The sequence below is a fragment of the Cnephaeus nilssonii genome (genome assembly GCF_951640355.1).
Source record: "Cnephaeus nilssonii genome assembly, chromosome: 6".
NCBI classification, from domain to species: Eukaryota; Metazoa; Chordata; class Mammalia; order Chiroptera; family Vespertilionidae; genus Cnephaeus; species Cnephaeus nilssonii.
In genome coordinates, this window is record NC_137077.1 from 29,465,554 (window position 1) to 29,482,089 (window position 16,536).

The following is a 16,536-nucleotide window of genomic DNA, read 5'->3' on the forward strand; positions in this document are numbered from 1 at the left end:
ACAAGGCCGGCAGGAGGGTTAGTGAGGGATGACCAAACGACTGAACAGCAGGCTGCGTGGGGCAACTAGGGTGGCAGGGGGGAGCAGTTGGGGGCAACCAGGCCAGTGGGGGGGGCAGTTGGGAGCGACCAGGCCAGCAGGGGGGCAGTTAGGGGTGACCAGGCTGACAGGGGGAGCAGTTAGGGGTGATCAGGCAGGCAGGCAGGTAAGCAGTTAGGAGCCAGTGGTCCTGGATTGTGAAAGGGATGTCGGGATCGGACCTAAACTAGCAGTTGGATATCCCCGTGGGGTCCTGGATTGGAGAGGGTACAGGGTGGACTGAGGGGACCCCCCGCCCCCATGTACAAATTTTGTGCATCAGGCCTCTAGTCTATATATATAAAAACCTAAGTGACCAAACGACCGGTCGACCAGTTGCTATGACATCCACTGACCACCAGGGGGCAGACACTCAATGCAGGAGCTGCCTCCTGGTGGTCAGTGCACTCCCACAGTGGGAGCGCTGCTTAGCTGACCAACGGGCGCCAGACCCTGGGCTCACGGCTGGCAAGTGCAGCTGTGGCGGCGCGAGCCTCTCCCACCTCCGCAGCACCGCTACTGAGCAGGAGCAGCACAGTGCCCTGCCCGGGCTCGGGCTCCTCCCTGGCCCCTGCCGCTTCATGCACTACTACATCCCTCAGGGAATGTCGGACTGCCGGTTTCAGCATGAAGGGTCCCGGATTGCAAGAGGGTGCAGGCCAGTTTGAGGGACCCGACTGGTGCACGAATTCGTGCACCAGGCCTCTAGTTGTTGTATAATGGAGAAAGTTTCTAAGATTAAGAACTCTCTTATCTGTCTCTTGGTAAATTTGGCTTATTAAATTATTTTTTCCTAATTTAATAAATTTAATAATCTTTTTTGTTGTTGTTGTTAATCCTTACTAGCCAGGGTAGAAAAAATAATCTTGCAACCAATTGTGTTAGAATAGCTAGACATCCACATACAAAAGAAATTGGACCCCAACTTCACACCATATGCAAAAATTAATTCAAAATGCATCAATGACCAAAATGTAAGAACTAAAACTATAAAGTGCTTAGAAGAAAACAAGATGAAATCTTTATGTCCTTGGATTTTTACAATGGTTTCTTAGATATAATACCAAAAGCACAAGAAACAAAAAATGTATATATATATAAATTGGCTTTCATGGAAACTTAAAATTTTATGCTTCAAACTATTTCATCAAGAAAGTGTCAAGACAACCCATAGAATGGGAGACAACATTTGCAAATCATCTCTGATAAGGTACTTGTTTCCAGAATATATAAAGAACTCTTATAATGATATATCCATTCAATGTAGTATTATTCAACCATAGAAAGAAATGAGTATTGACACTTGCTAAAAAATGGATGAACACTGGAAACATGCTAAGTGGAAGGAGTTCGACACAAAAAGCCATATTATATGGTTTTATTTATATGAAATGTTCAGCACAAGTAAATCCATAGAGATGGAAGTAGATTAGTAGTTGCCTAGGGCTGGAGGGACTGGGGAATGAGGAGTGACTACTAATGGGAATAGAGTTTCCATGAAAATGCTCTGGAATTCAATAGTAGTGATGGTTGCACAACTTGGTGAATACACTGAAAACCACTAAATTTTACACTTAATTTAAAGGGGTAAATTTTATGGTATGTGAATTATATTTCAGTTAAAATTTTTTAAATGTAGTGGAATTTCCAAAATTTTTAAGCTGTAAGAATTTTGATCAGGTCAAAGACAGAAGGTGACTTCTAAATTCTGTTAGAGTGAAATTATATTGGGGAATGATATTTTGTATCCATTAATAACCAGTCCTGGAATCAGGAAACAGGAGAGTTGGATTCTATTGTCTTTGCTGTTTTATGAGCAAATTCATCTCTCTGGGTCTTGTTGTTTTTTTCCCCCCTTTGTGTAAAATAGGGATGATAATATGTTTCATTGATATCACATATATTTTGAAGATTAAATAAATAATAAATATAAATTTATTTAAAAACGACAGAGCTTGCTATAGATGTTGTATTAGAATATTTGCAAAATTATGTAAGTTTTTATTTTTATGAGTAAATTTTGAATCCACTTTATAATTTTATTCTATTTTTAAATGTACTTTCTCCTTAGGTTAGTTTTAAAGGAAACGAGCAGTAGGTGCTGGGTTATTCAGGATAGGCGTTCAATGACTAAATTATCCACATTCTTTTTTTTTTTTTAATCTCTCCTTTCATTAATTCCCTAATTCTAGATATTTGGCTGAGGATAATTTCCTCTAAGATGATAAGGAAGCTCAAAACACTTGATTAACCTTTAGATACACTGGTAGGTTTCATATAAAAGAGGATTAATTTTATAGATCAAAGATGCTTCTGGGCTACATATAAATTTTATCCTGGCATCCTGCTAGCACATGCACAGCAAGTAATAGTTTTGGTGCTATTGTAATTTCTGATGGTGAAATAAAAACTAACTTTAAACTTCAGTGGTATTGGAATGCCAAAAGACATAGTGTAGCGTTGCACTTTCCTCTCTATCAAGTAACCCTCAAATGTGTCTCTATAAATATGCTCTAATTGAAAACACAAATCATCCTTAAGTTCCAATATTTTAGAATGGTCCGCACATTAGTAGCAGCAGCTGTAGAACTGAGATATTTGCTCATGCAATCAGTAAGAGCTGAGTCTTAGACAATTTATCAGTAATTTACTTAGCAGGCACTGTGTTTTCATTCTTCTACTTCTCCCCTTCTCCCCCCAAGTAGATTTTTTAAATACTATTACTTATTCCTTTCATAGTTTAGTAAAATCCATTTCTCTTCATGAAATAGCACTTGAAGTGTTCTATTAATAAAGAGGCCCATTTTTGTAGACTATAGTATATATGGGCTATAAAGCACTCATGAAGATGATGTTACTGAAAATTCTCACCAACTCTTCCCCAATTGCATGCTTCCTGCCCACGTTTTCCGCCCAAAAACAAAATATTTAATTTATTTGATTTTGTATACTATCATTGTCTGGCTCTTAAAAAATAAGACACAAGAGTAAGTCTTTATTACTCTCAGGCATTGGCCAACATAGTTTCTATTTTGAGATTATTTTTAAAGTAATTATTACTGAACAGAAATCAGTTCATATTCAGTCCAACCCTCATCCTCCCACCACCATTTACTTCTATAGATACCATTAAATATTACTATTCATAATGATGGATCTGACACATTTCAAGGCTGAATCACCCCAGAAAAAGTTCATTAAACTTGCCATGATGATGGTGCTAAGCAGAGAAATCAAATAGTCTATATATATATATATATATATATATATATATATATATATATATATAAAAGCCTAAGCAACTGTTATGACTGAATGATGGGAACGACTGGTCAACCAGTTGCTATGATGCATACTGACCACCAGGGGACAGACGCTCAATGCAGTAGCTGCCCCCTGGTGATCAGTGTGCTCCCACAGCCAAACTCTGTGGCCCCTCCCCCCTGCCACCTGCCCTGCCCCATAGGCCCCGATCGGGGTGGGGGTGGGGCTGGCCGGCCAACCTCCTGGGGTCCCTCCCTCTGGCTGGCCAGCCCCCCTGATAGGCCTTGATCTCCAGCCAGGCCGAGGGACCCCACCCGTGCACAAATTTGTACACCGGGCCTCTAGTCCTATATAATAAAACCCTAATATGCAAATTGACCGAACGGCAAAACGACTGGTCGCTATGACACACACTGACCACCAGGGGGCAGATGCTCAATGCAGGAGCTGCACGCTGGTGGTCAGTGTGCTCCCACAGGGGGAGTGCCACTCAACCAGAAGCCGTGCTCACGGCTGGCGAGCGCAGGGGTGGTGGCAGCCTCTCCAGCCTCCGCGGCAGCACTAAAGACTCCTTGGGGGATGTTCCACTGCCAGCAGGCGGACATCCCCCAAGGGGTCCCGGACTGTGGAGGGCGCAGGCTGGATTGAGGGACCCCTCACCCCAATGCATGAATGTCGTGCACCAGACTTCTAGTTTATTATAATAACACTCTTTAAAATAGTAATACAAGCAATTTTAAAGCTCTTATTATTCATACTATTTATTATATTTTGCTATTTTTATGTAGCATATACCCAATAAATGTATAAATATCAATAAACAGATATACAATAAATGCATTCATGTTCTTTTGTTTGACTCAGGTACTCTGTTCCCCAGCTTTCATGGCTTGTGATATCTTGCCTCCTTAGCAAATGGCCTTTTCCCTGTAATTGGAGACTATGTATCATATATTATGATGTTAGGTATGAGTCTTTAGTTGGTAATTTACATTCAGACAGGTCCTAATTCTGGCTTTCTCAGCTAACTTGCTACTCAGATGCATATGTTTAAATTGTGTTTTCTCTGTTATCAGAAAACTGCTGTGGATTGTGGACTTTCATCTGAGAATTAATGCAGTTTCTAAAATGTACTGTATTTTCCGGCGTATAAGACGACTGGGCATATAGAAGATTTTCCTGGGTTAAAAAGTCGTCTTATATGCCGGAAAATACGGTATATTTATCTTATAAATGAGTATTTTATAACCATTATTTAAAAAGCAACATTTTGTTTGCCTGATTTTACCTATTGGTCCACTCTGAGCAACAGAGTCTTCTATATAAGATTTTGAAGGATCTGGCCACTTGACCAATTATATGTAAAAACATGTGGAGATTGTCTTTAACTTAGGACTTAATAAAACAACTAGAGGCCCGGTGCATGAATTCATGCACTGGTGGGGTCTGGCTGGCCTGCCCTGATAGGGGCCGATTGGGTGGACTGGCCAGGGGGAGGGGCCTCGGGCAGTTGGCCAGCCGGCCCCACCCCCTAGTCAAACTCAGGGTTGAACTCCAGGTAGAGGGGACAATTTGCATATTAGCCTTTTATTATATGGGATAGAGATTTTGTTTTTTCACTCTGAAGTGTCCCAGGTAGGCTTTGGCATATGAATCATATGTCTAAAAAGGAAACTCAAAAAAGTATGTGTGCATGCTAGGGGGCTCATTTGTCTTTGGCAAAGACTTTGCTGCTCCTGTTACCTTAATTATTAAACAGATGGTGCTCACTGCCATTGACTAGCTGCCCAACTTGTTCTCCATGTGGTAGCACAATTCTGGGCATCTGAAGGGATAAGCTGTGTCATCACAGCTCCTCATATCCGTTTGTGTCATAATATTAATATTAATATCTGCCTCTAACTAGAGCAGGCTGCTTCCCATGAAGCTAAGTTTAAGGCTTAAGCCATCTTCTCCCCTACCCCTGAGAATTTATTTTACCTCAAGAATCTCCCTTGGCTTTCCTTTATATTGCCTCATTTTTACATTAAAAAAAAAAAATATAGTGGCATGTTAAACCAATTATCCAAATACTCCAGGCTATAAATAGTCTTTAACCTGGAATGTCAAGACAATTAAGACAAAATTGGATTCTTATTGATATTGTTATTATTGAGGGCAAGTGACATCAGTAAAGTAGCCATTAAAAATGAACAGGCCCTAACCGGTTTGGCTCAGTGGACAGAGCGTGGGCCTTCGGACTAAAGGGTCCCAGGTTTGATTCAGGTCAAGGGCATGTACCTTGGTTGTGGGCACATCCCCAGTAGGGGGTGCGCAAGAGGCAGCTGATGGATGTTTCTTTTTCATCGATGTTTCTAACTCTCTATCCCTTGCCCTTCCTCTCTTAAAAAATCAATAAAATATATTTTAAAAAATAAAAAAATAAATAAAAGTGAACAGGAGTGGACTCTCACATTCTTGTTTTAAGTGTAAAAAGAAACTAGCCCCCAATACTGGTGGATTTTTAAAAGTCTGTTGAACAGATATTGAATTGTTTTTCATAATCTGCAAAAAAGTTAGCTTCAAAATTTCCCTTAAGCTTCTCAAGACTACATTACTACAGTACATGAACAGTACACCCTCTAAACATTAATGACTAGAGTCTGATGTTTTTCTCATAAGCTTCCTTCATCGTAGACATAGTATTTCACAAGGCTACATAGTCTTCTAAAATCTTTCCTAATGTGAACCTGCCTGTCCTCACCAATTCCCCTTGAGATTGCTTTCTATTGCTTTCTGACCATTTGGGCTTCCTAACTTTGTAAACCTTCTGGAGGCTAGGGTCACTTAATCTCAGGGCAATTTACCATCCACCACCACCAACTGTTGACTGATACTCGTAGACAATAGATTTTTCTTTTTTTAAGTAACAATGTTTGAAATATGGATGCCCCTCCCCCTTCTCTTTAATAATGCCAATACGGTCTAAGTAACTTGCTGACATTTTCGGGCATTGAAACCATCAGGAATGGCTTAGGACAAAACCAAAAAGCAAAAACCTCGGAGCTGTAGTACCTGACTGGAGAACCTACTAGCATCTTTGAATCACTCAGACAGTAGATGTAGCTGTCATTTTTCATGACACTAGGAAGTATGTTGATTCCCATCGCCTGCCAAGTAGCCACGCACAACCCTTCTTTTCCGAGAAAGCTCAGCCTGAGGGCCAGCCGCAGAACCCCGGGAGCCACGGCTGCAGCGAGCTGGGCGGCGGACCCCATCAGGACCCTTTCTCCAGGGTGCTGGAGGTGCGGGCCCGCTCCCGGTCAAGGAGAGGGAGCTGAGAGCAGCGCCTCCTCTGGGGAAGAGGGCGGGAGCAAGGCTGGGAAAGCTTTCCTAGGGAGTTGCCTTCAAGAAAGAAAGAGGAATTGTCGATCACTCCAGTTGCCCGCTCTTTCGTACAGTTTTAACCAGTGATCTTCATTCCTTTCCCTCCGCAAAACTGCAAATTGCCACCGACTTCGCACAGAAAAGAAAGTGAGGGGCGGGAGGGCGGGGGGAGAGAGAGAGAAAATCTCATTCTCCCTCTCACCTTCCCTTTCCTCCCACCCTCCCTTCCTCTCCAACTCGCTCTCCCTCCCTCCCTTCTCTGGCGGCGGCAGCCGCTCGTCTCTGGAACTGCGTCTCCCTCCGACGGGGCTCAGCAACTTCTTGGTTATTTCTCATCCCCCCCCCCCCCCCGCGCCCTTTACATTTTTTTCCACCCTTTGCCATGAACTGGACCGACAGACGCAGGGGAGGCTTTGCTTTCGGCCCCTGGGAATGGCGGTTCGCTTGCTGGGGCCTGGCCGGGGAGGATCGGCCGGGGAGAAAGGAAGAGTGATAGAGAAAGAGCTGCAGGAAGGAGGAGAAGGGGGACCTCCGTCCGCCGCGGGCCGCGCGCGCTGCCGCGCCGCGCTCAGCTGCGCCCGGGATGGCCCGGAGCCTGCCCTTCGCCCCCGGCTCGTCCAGCGTCGGCGGCCCCCTGGCGCCCGATGCTCTGGGCGACCTTTAAAATCCTGAAGTGGCCAGAGACCCCGGAGGGTATCAGTCGGCGTGGGGGTGGAACGGAGAGTTTTTAACAGCGTTTACAAAGAGAGAAAAAGAGGAAGTGTGTTTCTGGCTGTGCTAGCTTTTAACTTGCAGGCGAGAGCCTGGTTGGAGCATCCAGTGTTCTCCAGGAGTTATTCGAAAGCTGAAACTTTCAGTGGCTCGCGGGCCTGGGGAGAGGAGGGATCCCGAGGGTGGGACTGGAAAGAGAGAGGGAGTGTGCGTGTGCCGGGGTGGGCGCGCGGGAGGGCGCGGGGCGGGAGGTGGGGGGAGGTGGAGAGTCCGTGGAGAGGACGCACCATGGCAGTCCCCTGCGAGGCCGCCCGAATCAATGACCAGCCGGGCCACGGCGGGGTGAGTCCAACCCCCGCGGCTGGCCCAGGGCGCGCGGGCCCCGCCTCGCCGCGGGGAGACCCCAACTGCCGCGGCTGCTGGGGAGACCTGGTGCTGCGGCCGCTGGGGCGCTCGCGGAAACTTTCCTCCGCGCTGTGCGCGGGGTCCCTGTCCTTCCTGCTGGCGCTGCTGGTGCGGCTGGTCCGCGGGGAGAACGGCTGTGACCTAGAGCAGAGTCAGGAGGCGGCGGCGGCGGCGGAGGAGGAGGAGGAAGCGGCCGCAGGAGCAGAAGGGGGCGTCTTCCCGGGGCCTCGGGGAGGCGCTCCCGGGGGCGGCGCGCCGCTCAGCCCCTGGCTGCAGCCCACGGCGCTGCTCTTCAGTCTCCTGTGTGCCTTCTTCTGGATGGGCTTGTACCTCCTGCGCGCCGGGGTGCGCCTGCCTCTGGCCGTCGCGCTGCTGGCCGCCTGCTGCGGGGGGGAAGCGCTCGTCCAGATCGGGCTGGGCGTCGGGGAGGATCACTTACTCTCGCTCCCCGCCGCTGGGGTGGTGCTCAGCTGCTTGGCCGCCGCGACATGGCTGGTGCTGAGGCTGAGGCTGGGCGTCCTCATGATCGCCTTGACTAGCGCGGTCAGGATCGTGTCCCTCGTTTCCTTAGAGAGGTTCAAGGTCGCCTGGAGACCTTACCTGGCGTACTTGGCCGGCGTGCTGGGGATACTCCTGGCCAGGTACGTGGAGCAGATCTTGCCGCAGTCCGCGGGAGCGGCCACGAGGGAGCGGTTGGCGTCCCAGCTGATTGCTGGGACCAAAGACGAGATCCCGGTGTTCAAGAGGAGGAGGCGATCCAGCTCCGTGGTGTCCGCCGAGATGTCGGGCTGCGGCAGCAAGTCCCACCGGAGGACGTCCCTGCCTTGCATACCGAGGGAACAGGTAAGCCCTGGCGGGTCCCCTGTCGCCTCTCGGGGAAACTTGGAACGTTTGGGAAGGCGCGAAGTGGAGGGAATCCCAGCGCTGGGAACTGAAGGGGAGCGAGCCTCGGAAAGTGGTTTAAGTTAAAGACAAGAGAAGAGGAGCGACTTTTACTCCCCTTCTCAGACAGCATTTTATAACCCGGGCAACAAGAATACGAATAGGTAATAAAACCAGATGGCGTTTGCAGGGTCTTCCCCAGCTGGGCCAGCTTTTTAGATCTGCTACACCTGGTTGTATGGCTTCCCTACACTTTTAAGTACCCTCATACTTTCCTACTTTGGCAGGAATGTTCTAATTAAGTTCAGTATTCCAGCAGTGGGCGATTTTTTTTTTTCAACACGTGGATTTTACTAGATTTCCTTCCACTTCTTTTCATAAAAATTTTAATTCTACAGTGACAGGTAAACATTTATGGAAGTCGGCAAAGAAAGATTCTAAAGTAAATCCAGGAGTGTTTGAAGGTGAGGTATTGACACACACAGACTCTGGTTTTGCAGTTAAGTTTTACTTGAAGAGACTGCATCTGGTGGTGCCCAGTTTGTTTTTCAATGTAATTTGGGGACATATGCTATTACATGCTAACGTGCTTTGTAGCATAATTGTAAACTTGGATTTTGGGAGCAATCAATATATCTGATCTTCAGAATTTATCAAAATCGTGAACTGTGCCGTTAGTGTCAACTGAAAAACAACATTTCTCCTCGGTACCTACATACTTAAGTGGGTATTTAGAAATTCAAATAGATGTATACAGGTTATATAGGAAACTAATTCAGGAGGGCATTTCTAAGATTGCTGGTGATATAACTCTTTCAGAAAGAAGGAGGAGGAGGAATCCAGATTTGTGAGTGAAGTTGTCCTAGACAAATTTCAGTGAATTTGGGAGGTGAATCTCCTTATTATCATTAGGCTTTTTAAGATCATGGAATATAGTTGCTATAATGGACATAGAAAAACCCACAAATCTAATGTTAAATTCAAATTATATATGAAAAGAAATACTTATGTGTTCACTTCTCTATTCCAAGCAGACTTGACACTTGGGGCGGCGGGTGGTGGAAGCTGGTTATGAACAGCAAGTGGAAATTTACACTTTTCCCATTTAAATGTGTGCCTACTTATGGCACTATTAGGGCAACTTTGGGGTGGTAGAGGATATCCTAGGATATGGTAAGCTTTGTCTTTTTAGGTTATTCTGTAGATAATCATTTAGGTACTTCTAAGAAATAGCAGTCACCATATGGTGTGGGTGGCTAGTTTGTTTCTGAAATGGAGTTGATTACACAGAATGTGATTGTTTGACATTATTTAGCAGAATGGATGCCAGCATCATAGCCTCTGTGTTTACTTTAAAACAAATGTACTTATTTAGCTTTTTTGTTTAGATAAAGCAAATATTTTGTGGTTTTAAACATAAGAGTGAAGTTTTAAAAGTGAAGCTTTAAGAGTCAAGTTAAAAACAGGGCACTGACTGATACTTAGTGTTGGTAAAAAATTTGAAATCACCAGAATAAAGTAAGCTACATTTAAGATAATTTAAACCAATTCGCAGGAAAGCACATTTTCCCCCGTTATAGGAGAGAATGTTCTTTAAATGAAAATACTACTAGTTTAAATATGTTTAGAACATACTTTTCTTTGAGTTACAGGGAAATGTGATCTGATCACTACAAAATTGAACTGTAATTTCTAAGGCAAATCCGTGACTTAATCATAAATAACTCAACTTCAGATTTGTATAATTTAACCTCTAAAATGACATTTCTGAATTTCCACATTAACTTTTAGAACTTAAAGAGTTAAGGGTGAATTTAAGATAAGAAGGGGTTTAGATGAATTAGCCAGCGGTGTTAATTAACCCACAGACAGATTTTTATTGGTTTACTCTGGTTTGAATTGATACATGGAAAATTTGAATAATCTGCATAGAAATAACCGAGCATTGAATTTTTAAATATTTTGCTGATTAATGCTGTTGAAAGCGCAGATTCGTAATCTATTTTGGCCATTTTCTTTGGTTACTATGTTTTTAAAGGTTGCGTTTATGAAGAATATTCTAAAGTGAGAGACTTTCTTTCTTATGGTTGATGGAAAAACAAGGCTACATTTAGCAGAAATTTAGATCCTGACATTTTAATGAGGGCATGGGTGAGTGTGTTCGTGTTCCTGAAGACTAGTTTATATATATGACCCATTAAAGTTGCTGCTGAGCGTGGGTGGCAACTAACATGGAACAGTATCTTCTGAGAGAGGGCAATATCTCACACATTAGCATAACTGTGAAAAGTTCAGGAGCCATGTAGGAAATGGCTTATCTGTTTAATCACAAGGAAACAAACTTCTGGGTAAGGGTGCAAAGTGTACCACTGTCCTCAGCATGCTTTTTCAGCAATCAAAATAATTACCAAACCCATGTGTAACACTCACCTGAATGCTCCCTGATTAGGGGTTTCTTTTCTGAAAGACTGTCTACTCTCAATTCAAGACCATACTCAGGCAACAAGTGGATTTTAAGAACAGGTATAAAGACAAAGCACAGAGTCTAGCAGAGGCCTCTTGAGAATGTATTTGGACTTTGCTCACTGTGAGGTTTAATGGTGAGAGAATTTCAGCCTTTTCTTCTGCATATGAATGATAGTAGCCACCTGCTTATGAACTCTCTCTCTCTCTCTTCAATGACTCATTTCTGAAAGGTCAAGGAGAATAGGTGATAAAATTCTCATAAGACAACCCAACTGTCAGATATATTTCCTTCCCTCCCTCCCTCCTGTCCTTCCTTTTTTCCTTCCTGAACCATAATTGTCTATAGATTGAATATTACACATGGAATTGAGTTTTACAGTACTGATGATAAAGATAACTTCAAGCAAAGAAAGGAGACAGAGGTCTAGTCTCAGTCACTGAATCTACCCAGCACTGGCTGTGAATGAATGCAAGTGAAGGTCTGTCTCTTTACCCTCAGTACAGAACAGACTAAGTTTGTAACATTTGCGGGGCTTTTAGTTCAGGACTGAGGATGATTTTGTGGATCAGCGTGTCCAACAGTGCTTTTTTGTTTGCAGCATTAAGAAGGCAGATGTTTCCCTTAAGGTGTATGTATCTTTTCTAAGTGGATGTTCACATTCAAGAGCAGGCATGTCTCTTTTTAAAGTTACCCTATATAGAGGTACCTAGAATGTCTTGTATGATTAGATATTATATGATTGATAAGTATGATATGTTTCAACATGAAGTTTTAATTATGCAATGTTTACCATTTGGAAATTGTATTTAAAGGGGTGTCTCTCTAGTCTCTTTATACATCAAAGGACACAGTTGCCTAGTCATTCCTCTCTGATTACAGTGACCGCCTTACAGGTACATTTTTGAAAGATTCTAAACCAATGCCATTTTATTCAGTTACATGTTAAGAAGAATTTAATAATGTTGCCGATGGTTTCACATAAAATAAACAGAAGGCATATGGCTCTCTTCATTAATGCATTTGTACCATTTAATTACAAATTTCTTTGTGATGGATACAATATCAGTCAGAAATGTGCAGCTATTTACTATATATTATGTAGTTAAAAATAAAAAATTATTTCCCATGAGTATTTCCCTAAACCTCTCAAACATCTTTGGCAAAAAAAGGATTGTTGTAAGTAGAAATGTAATGGAGTTTGGTGGTTGGTTATCAAAGGTGGAATCAAGTTTTTCATCATTGACATAAGAAAGATATTCTAAGCATAAAAGTAAACACCAAAAACAGTAAAACAAAAATAGGAGAAATAGGTATGTTTTTTGATGGTAGGCCTCATTATGTCTTTGGTGAAAAGTATAACGTACTTGTGTTTATAGTACAGTTATGAAATATTGAAGTATTTCTTCTGGAAGTATAGAATATATTATCCTTTAAATTCCTAAATACATTTTAGTAAAATATATACTCCAAATTGAATACATTTCAGAAACAATCATGGGTTTTTAATTAATTATATGACTAGATAGTATATGTACAGTAGTACAGCTCAGCTGATACAAAGAACAATATAGATTATTTATGACCTGCTGACAGAATTAAAATTAATTAATGTCAACTTCTGAAAACATTAAAAAGGAAAAACAAGATTTTCTTATCCCTTGGGAAAGGTGAGGGAAAATAATTTTTTTGTGTGTGTGGGGGGGACAAAATTGTGATTTTACTTTGTGAATACAGATATTTAAAGCATACTGAAAAACCGTTTTAACTGACAGAAATAGTTAGTGAATCTATATAAATTTACAGAGGTTGGAAGCAGTCAAACAGTAATTTTACTCTTTCTGTATTGAGTCTAAAGTGTAAAAAGTTAAAACTGTAGAACTGAAAGAAATGCTGTGTATGCTGGGCTGTCATGTTAATTAAATAAACAACCAGAACAGTGACTCTGTGTATGAAATACATTTTGAAAAGCCTGGGGGAGGGGGTGCAGGCAGGCCAGGGTGAGTGACACTGGCATGAAAAAACATTCATTATATCTGCAGTGACATTTGTGTGAATTTGTTGTATTCTATTAGGAATACAGCTCTGAGAATAATTTCTTCGGGACTATAGTTGAATAAAGACTTGACCACATTTAATTTCACTTCAGTGTTAAATAAGTTTTATTTATTATGTTGAAGTAAAATGTGTATGGGTCTCAAAATGAGAAATATGCCTATATATAATAAGATTTGAGGTTAATACGGTTTGTGCCAGTAACAGCCCAGTAGAATGTATGTGGACCTCATTGAAAACTTGTGTTATTCAATCTATCAAAAATGAGTTTATCTTGGATTTATGGTAGGAGTTGTATTTTTCAGAAGACCTTATTGTTGAGAGATATAATCTCATGGATGAAGGTAATCAATGCAACTATTGTATCAGGTGGAATCTTAAGAGATTCTGACACACTGAAGCAGTGCCTTGCCCAGGGCAGGTTTCTTTAGCTTAGCAAAAGTAGGCATAACCCTGCACATTTATGAATTATTTAGTTGGCCATGTGTCTCCTATTCCATGAAGTCTTTCTCTTTCCTGTTCTCTGTGTGATATTTATAATTATATCTTCTATGAGAAACCTCAAATATATGAGATTGAAAACTTAATTTATATATTTTTCTACATATATGTTTTCAGTAAAGCGCTATCAGATAATTTAGAATGAACTCCAGAAGGTTCAGATATCTCCATATTCTTGTACCTAAAGATGTGCTCTGTTAATACTCAAATGAACATTATTTTCTTTACATAGAAATGTAAATGCTTTTGGTAATTATTGTATACTAGAGGTCCGATGCATGCAGATTTGTGCAAGAATGGGCCTTCCTTCCCCTGGCTGCCAGCACTGCCTTCGTTATGGTGGAGCCACCTTTCTGCCTTCCCGTGCTGCCCAGAGGCCCGGAGCTGCTGGGGAGGTGCGGATCACCTGCGTCCTGCCCTGCCCCCCGGCCATTGGCGCCTGTGTATGCAAATTAACCCGCCATCTTTGTTGGGTTAATTTGCATACTCCTGATTGGCTGGTGTGTGTCGCGAAGGTATGGTCAATTTGCATCTTTCTCTTTTATTAGTGTAGATACCTTTCACTATCAGTGGTATTTTGTTAAAGGAAGGTACCTCGCCCCTCTTTCCCTCTCCCCCTCCCCAGGCTACCCAGTGGAATTGTCTTAACTTTGAACTGAGATGCATGTTTGCACTGTTGTCAACATCAAACACACAGGTTTAATCTCTAGGGCAGTGATGGCGAACCTATGACACGCGTGTCAGCACTGACACATGTAGCCATTTCTGATGACACGCGGCCGCATGCCGAGGATGAAACATTAGCTGCTCCTGAGGATGAAACATTTGCGACTAGAGTCTTGGAGTTAGTTTTTTCCTCAAAGTGACACACTACCCGAGTTATGCTCAGTTTTTTGGCGAAGTTTGACACACCAAGCTCAAAAGGTTGCCCATCACTGCTCTAGGGCAAAACAATCTTAAATATGTACTTAAGTGGTAATTAAAAGAAAGATCTGTTGGATAACAGATGTCAAAAATATTAGTTGGCCATATGTATTCACCATACAGGTATACTATTGTTTTAAAAGAAGATGCTATCCTTAGCTGATGTTATTATTTGGTCAGTAAACCTATCAAATGTCATATCAACACATTTTATCTGTGCATTAGGCCTTATACTAAAAACCATAGAAATTATACACAGACACCTATGTATAGCAACTATCTTTCCAGAGCTCAGAGCCTAGTTATGAAAATGAGATGTCAACATAGAAAAGGAGAAATCTCAATAAAATATCTAAACGACCCCTTAGATACATGTTGAAGGAATGCATATAATAGCATAAGGCAGATTTTCAATGTAGATCCAGGACCATCCATCTCTTCTCTGAAAATGTATGCAAACTTTAATCTGTTCATTTTTCTGGGGATAAAGTTTATATAGTGTTGTAGATTTTTCAGGAAGTCCTCAACACATAATGCTTAAACATAAATGTTTTAGATTTTGAGCAACTTTACATTTTAATGATAGAGATAATTTTTCCTTTGAAATGGAAATTAATTTAGTATACACTTATAGTAGTTTTGAAATAGAGGTAGAATATTATAGGATTTAGGACATGTTATACTTCATTATAGTACAATGGTTGTTCATTTTCGTATCTTGAGATGGTTTATGGATGTAAGTAACTTGTTGCAATGAAATCTGAAACTGATTAAGTCTGTGCAGGCCATAGTTGGGAGACTAGAATTAGTCTGATTTTAGAGAGAAGGAAACTGAGGGGGAAGCTGCTAAATGTATGCAGCCAGAGTGAGGCAAAATGTTGGCTTTTATACAATTCTCTAGGACTTGAATACGTTGCTGGGGAAATACAGTAGAAAAGGGTTCAGACTGGTCATTTTAAGCCTATGTATCATTTATGATTTTACACCTGGAGCCAACTCTAAATCCCCATTCAGAATTAGAAGATTGAGTAAAACCCATTGGATACACAGATAACATAACTGTTGAGCCCTTACCATGTACTTTCTGGTCATCAAATGCCAGGCAGCCCCTGGGATGTATTATTCAGGACTTTGCATCCCATGAATGAATATCAATTGGCATGCAAAGTCTAAGTTTGTGGAGTCTTTTGCTATCTTATCAAAGAAAAATATGCAATGGTGGCTTACATATTGAATTTTGTTTTCATTTTAGTTTTGCAATAGCTGATTTAACAATGTTCAGGATTCAAAATTCAAGGCAAAATTAATCTGCAGATCAGTAAGACATTACGTTGTTAGCATAAGCAGCTGGTTGTTTTTGTTCACCTAAATTATTTTGCACGGTTTACTTGAGAATCCATTAAAATACAAGTAAATAAGATATAATATTAGAGGAGGTTATGAAGAACATTACCATTTAGAAGGCAGAAAGCTGTTTGGGAAAAGTCACAAACTAAACAACTTCTACCTGTTTGATTTGATTAGAACTTTTATTTATTATTGAATTTAAATGATTATTAAGATTTTAAGTATAGTCAGTCCTGCTAGGATAGTAATAAAATTACATAAGTGTAGTTATGTTCTTTCATCATAAGAATATGAGTAGTTGTAAGGACAACATAACGTCTGTTGTTGTGTGCGTATTTGTGTGTATATTAATGCACACGTGTGCAAGAGTGCATGCCTGTGTACATGTGAGACTTTTCCTCTGCCAGGAAGTTGCGTTGGTTGTATCAGTTTAGTGGGGAAACAGTGTCACCCAGTGGCTTCGAAGAAAACAGTTCTGTAAATATTATAGGTAAGCGCTGTCCAATGGAAATATCAACACGAGCCATATGTTTAACTTC

The 16,536-nt window shown here is 41.7% G+C and overlaps 1 protein-coding gene across 2 annotated transcripts in view; it reads left to right on the top strand.

The window, feature by feature from the left end:
* Positions 1-7,680: 7,680 nt before the first annotated feature.
* PDE3A (phosphodiesterase 3A) overlaps positions 7,681-16,536 on the top strand; it is a 258,064-nt gene continuing 249,208 nt past the window's right edge. Inside the window, exon 1 of one of the 2 annotated variants that reach the window (XM_079773401.1) lies at positions 7,681-8,667. In XM_079773401.1, coding sequence (XP_079629527.1) covers positions 7,708-8,667 — 960 coding nt within the window. In that variant the 5' untranslated portion in view covers positions 7,681-7,707. Of the gene's footprint in view, positions 8,668-8,849; positions 8,871-16,536 lie in introns of those variants that run through there. The other variant, XM_079773402.1, reaches the window with a different exon arrangement.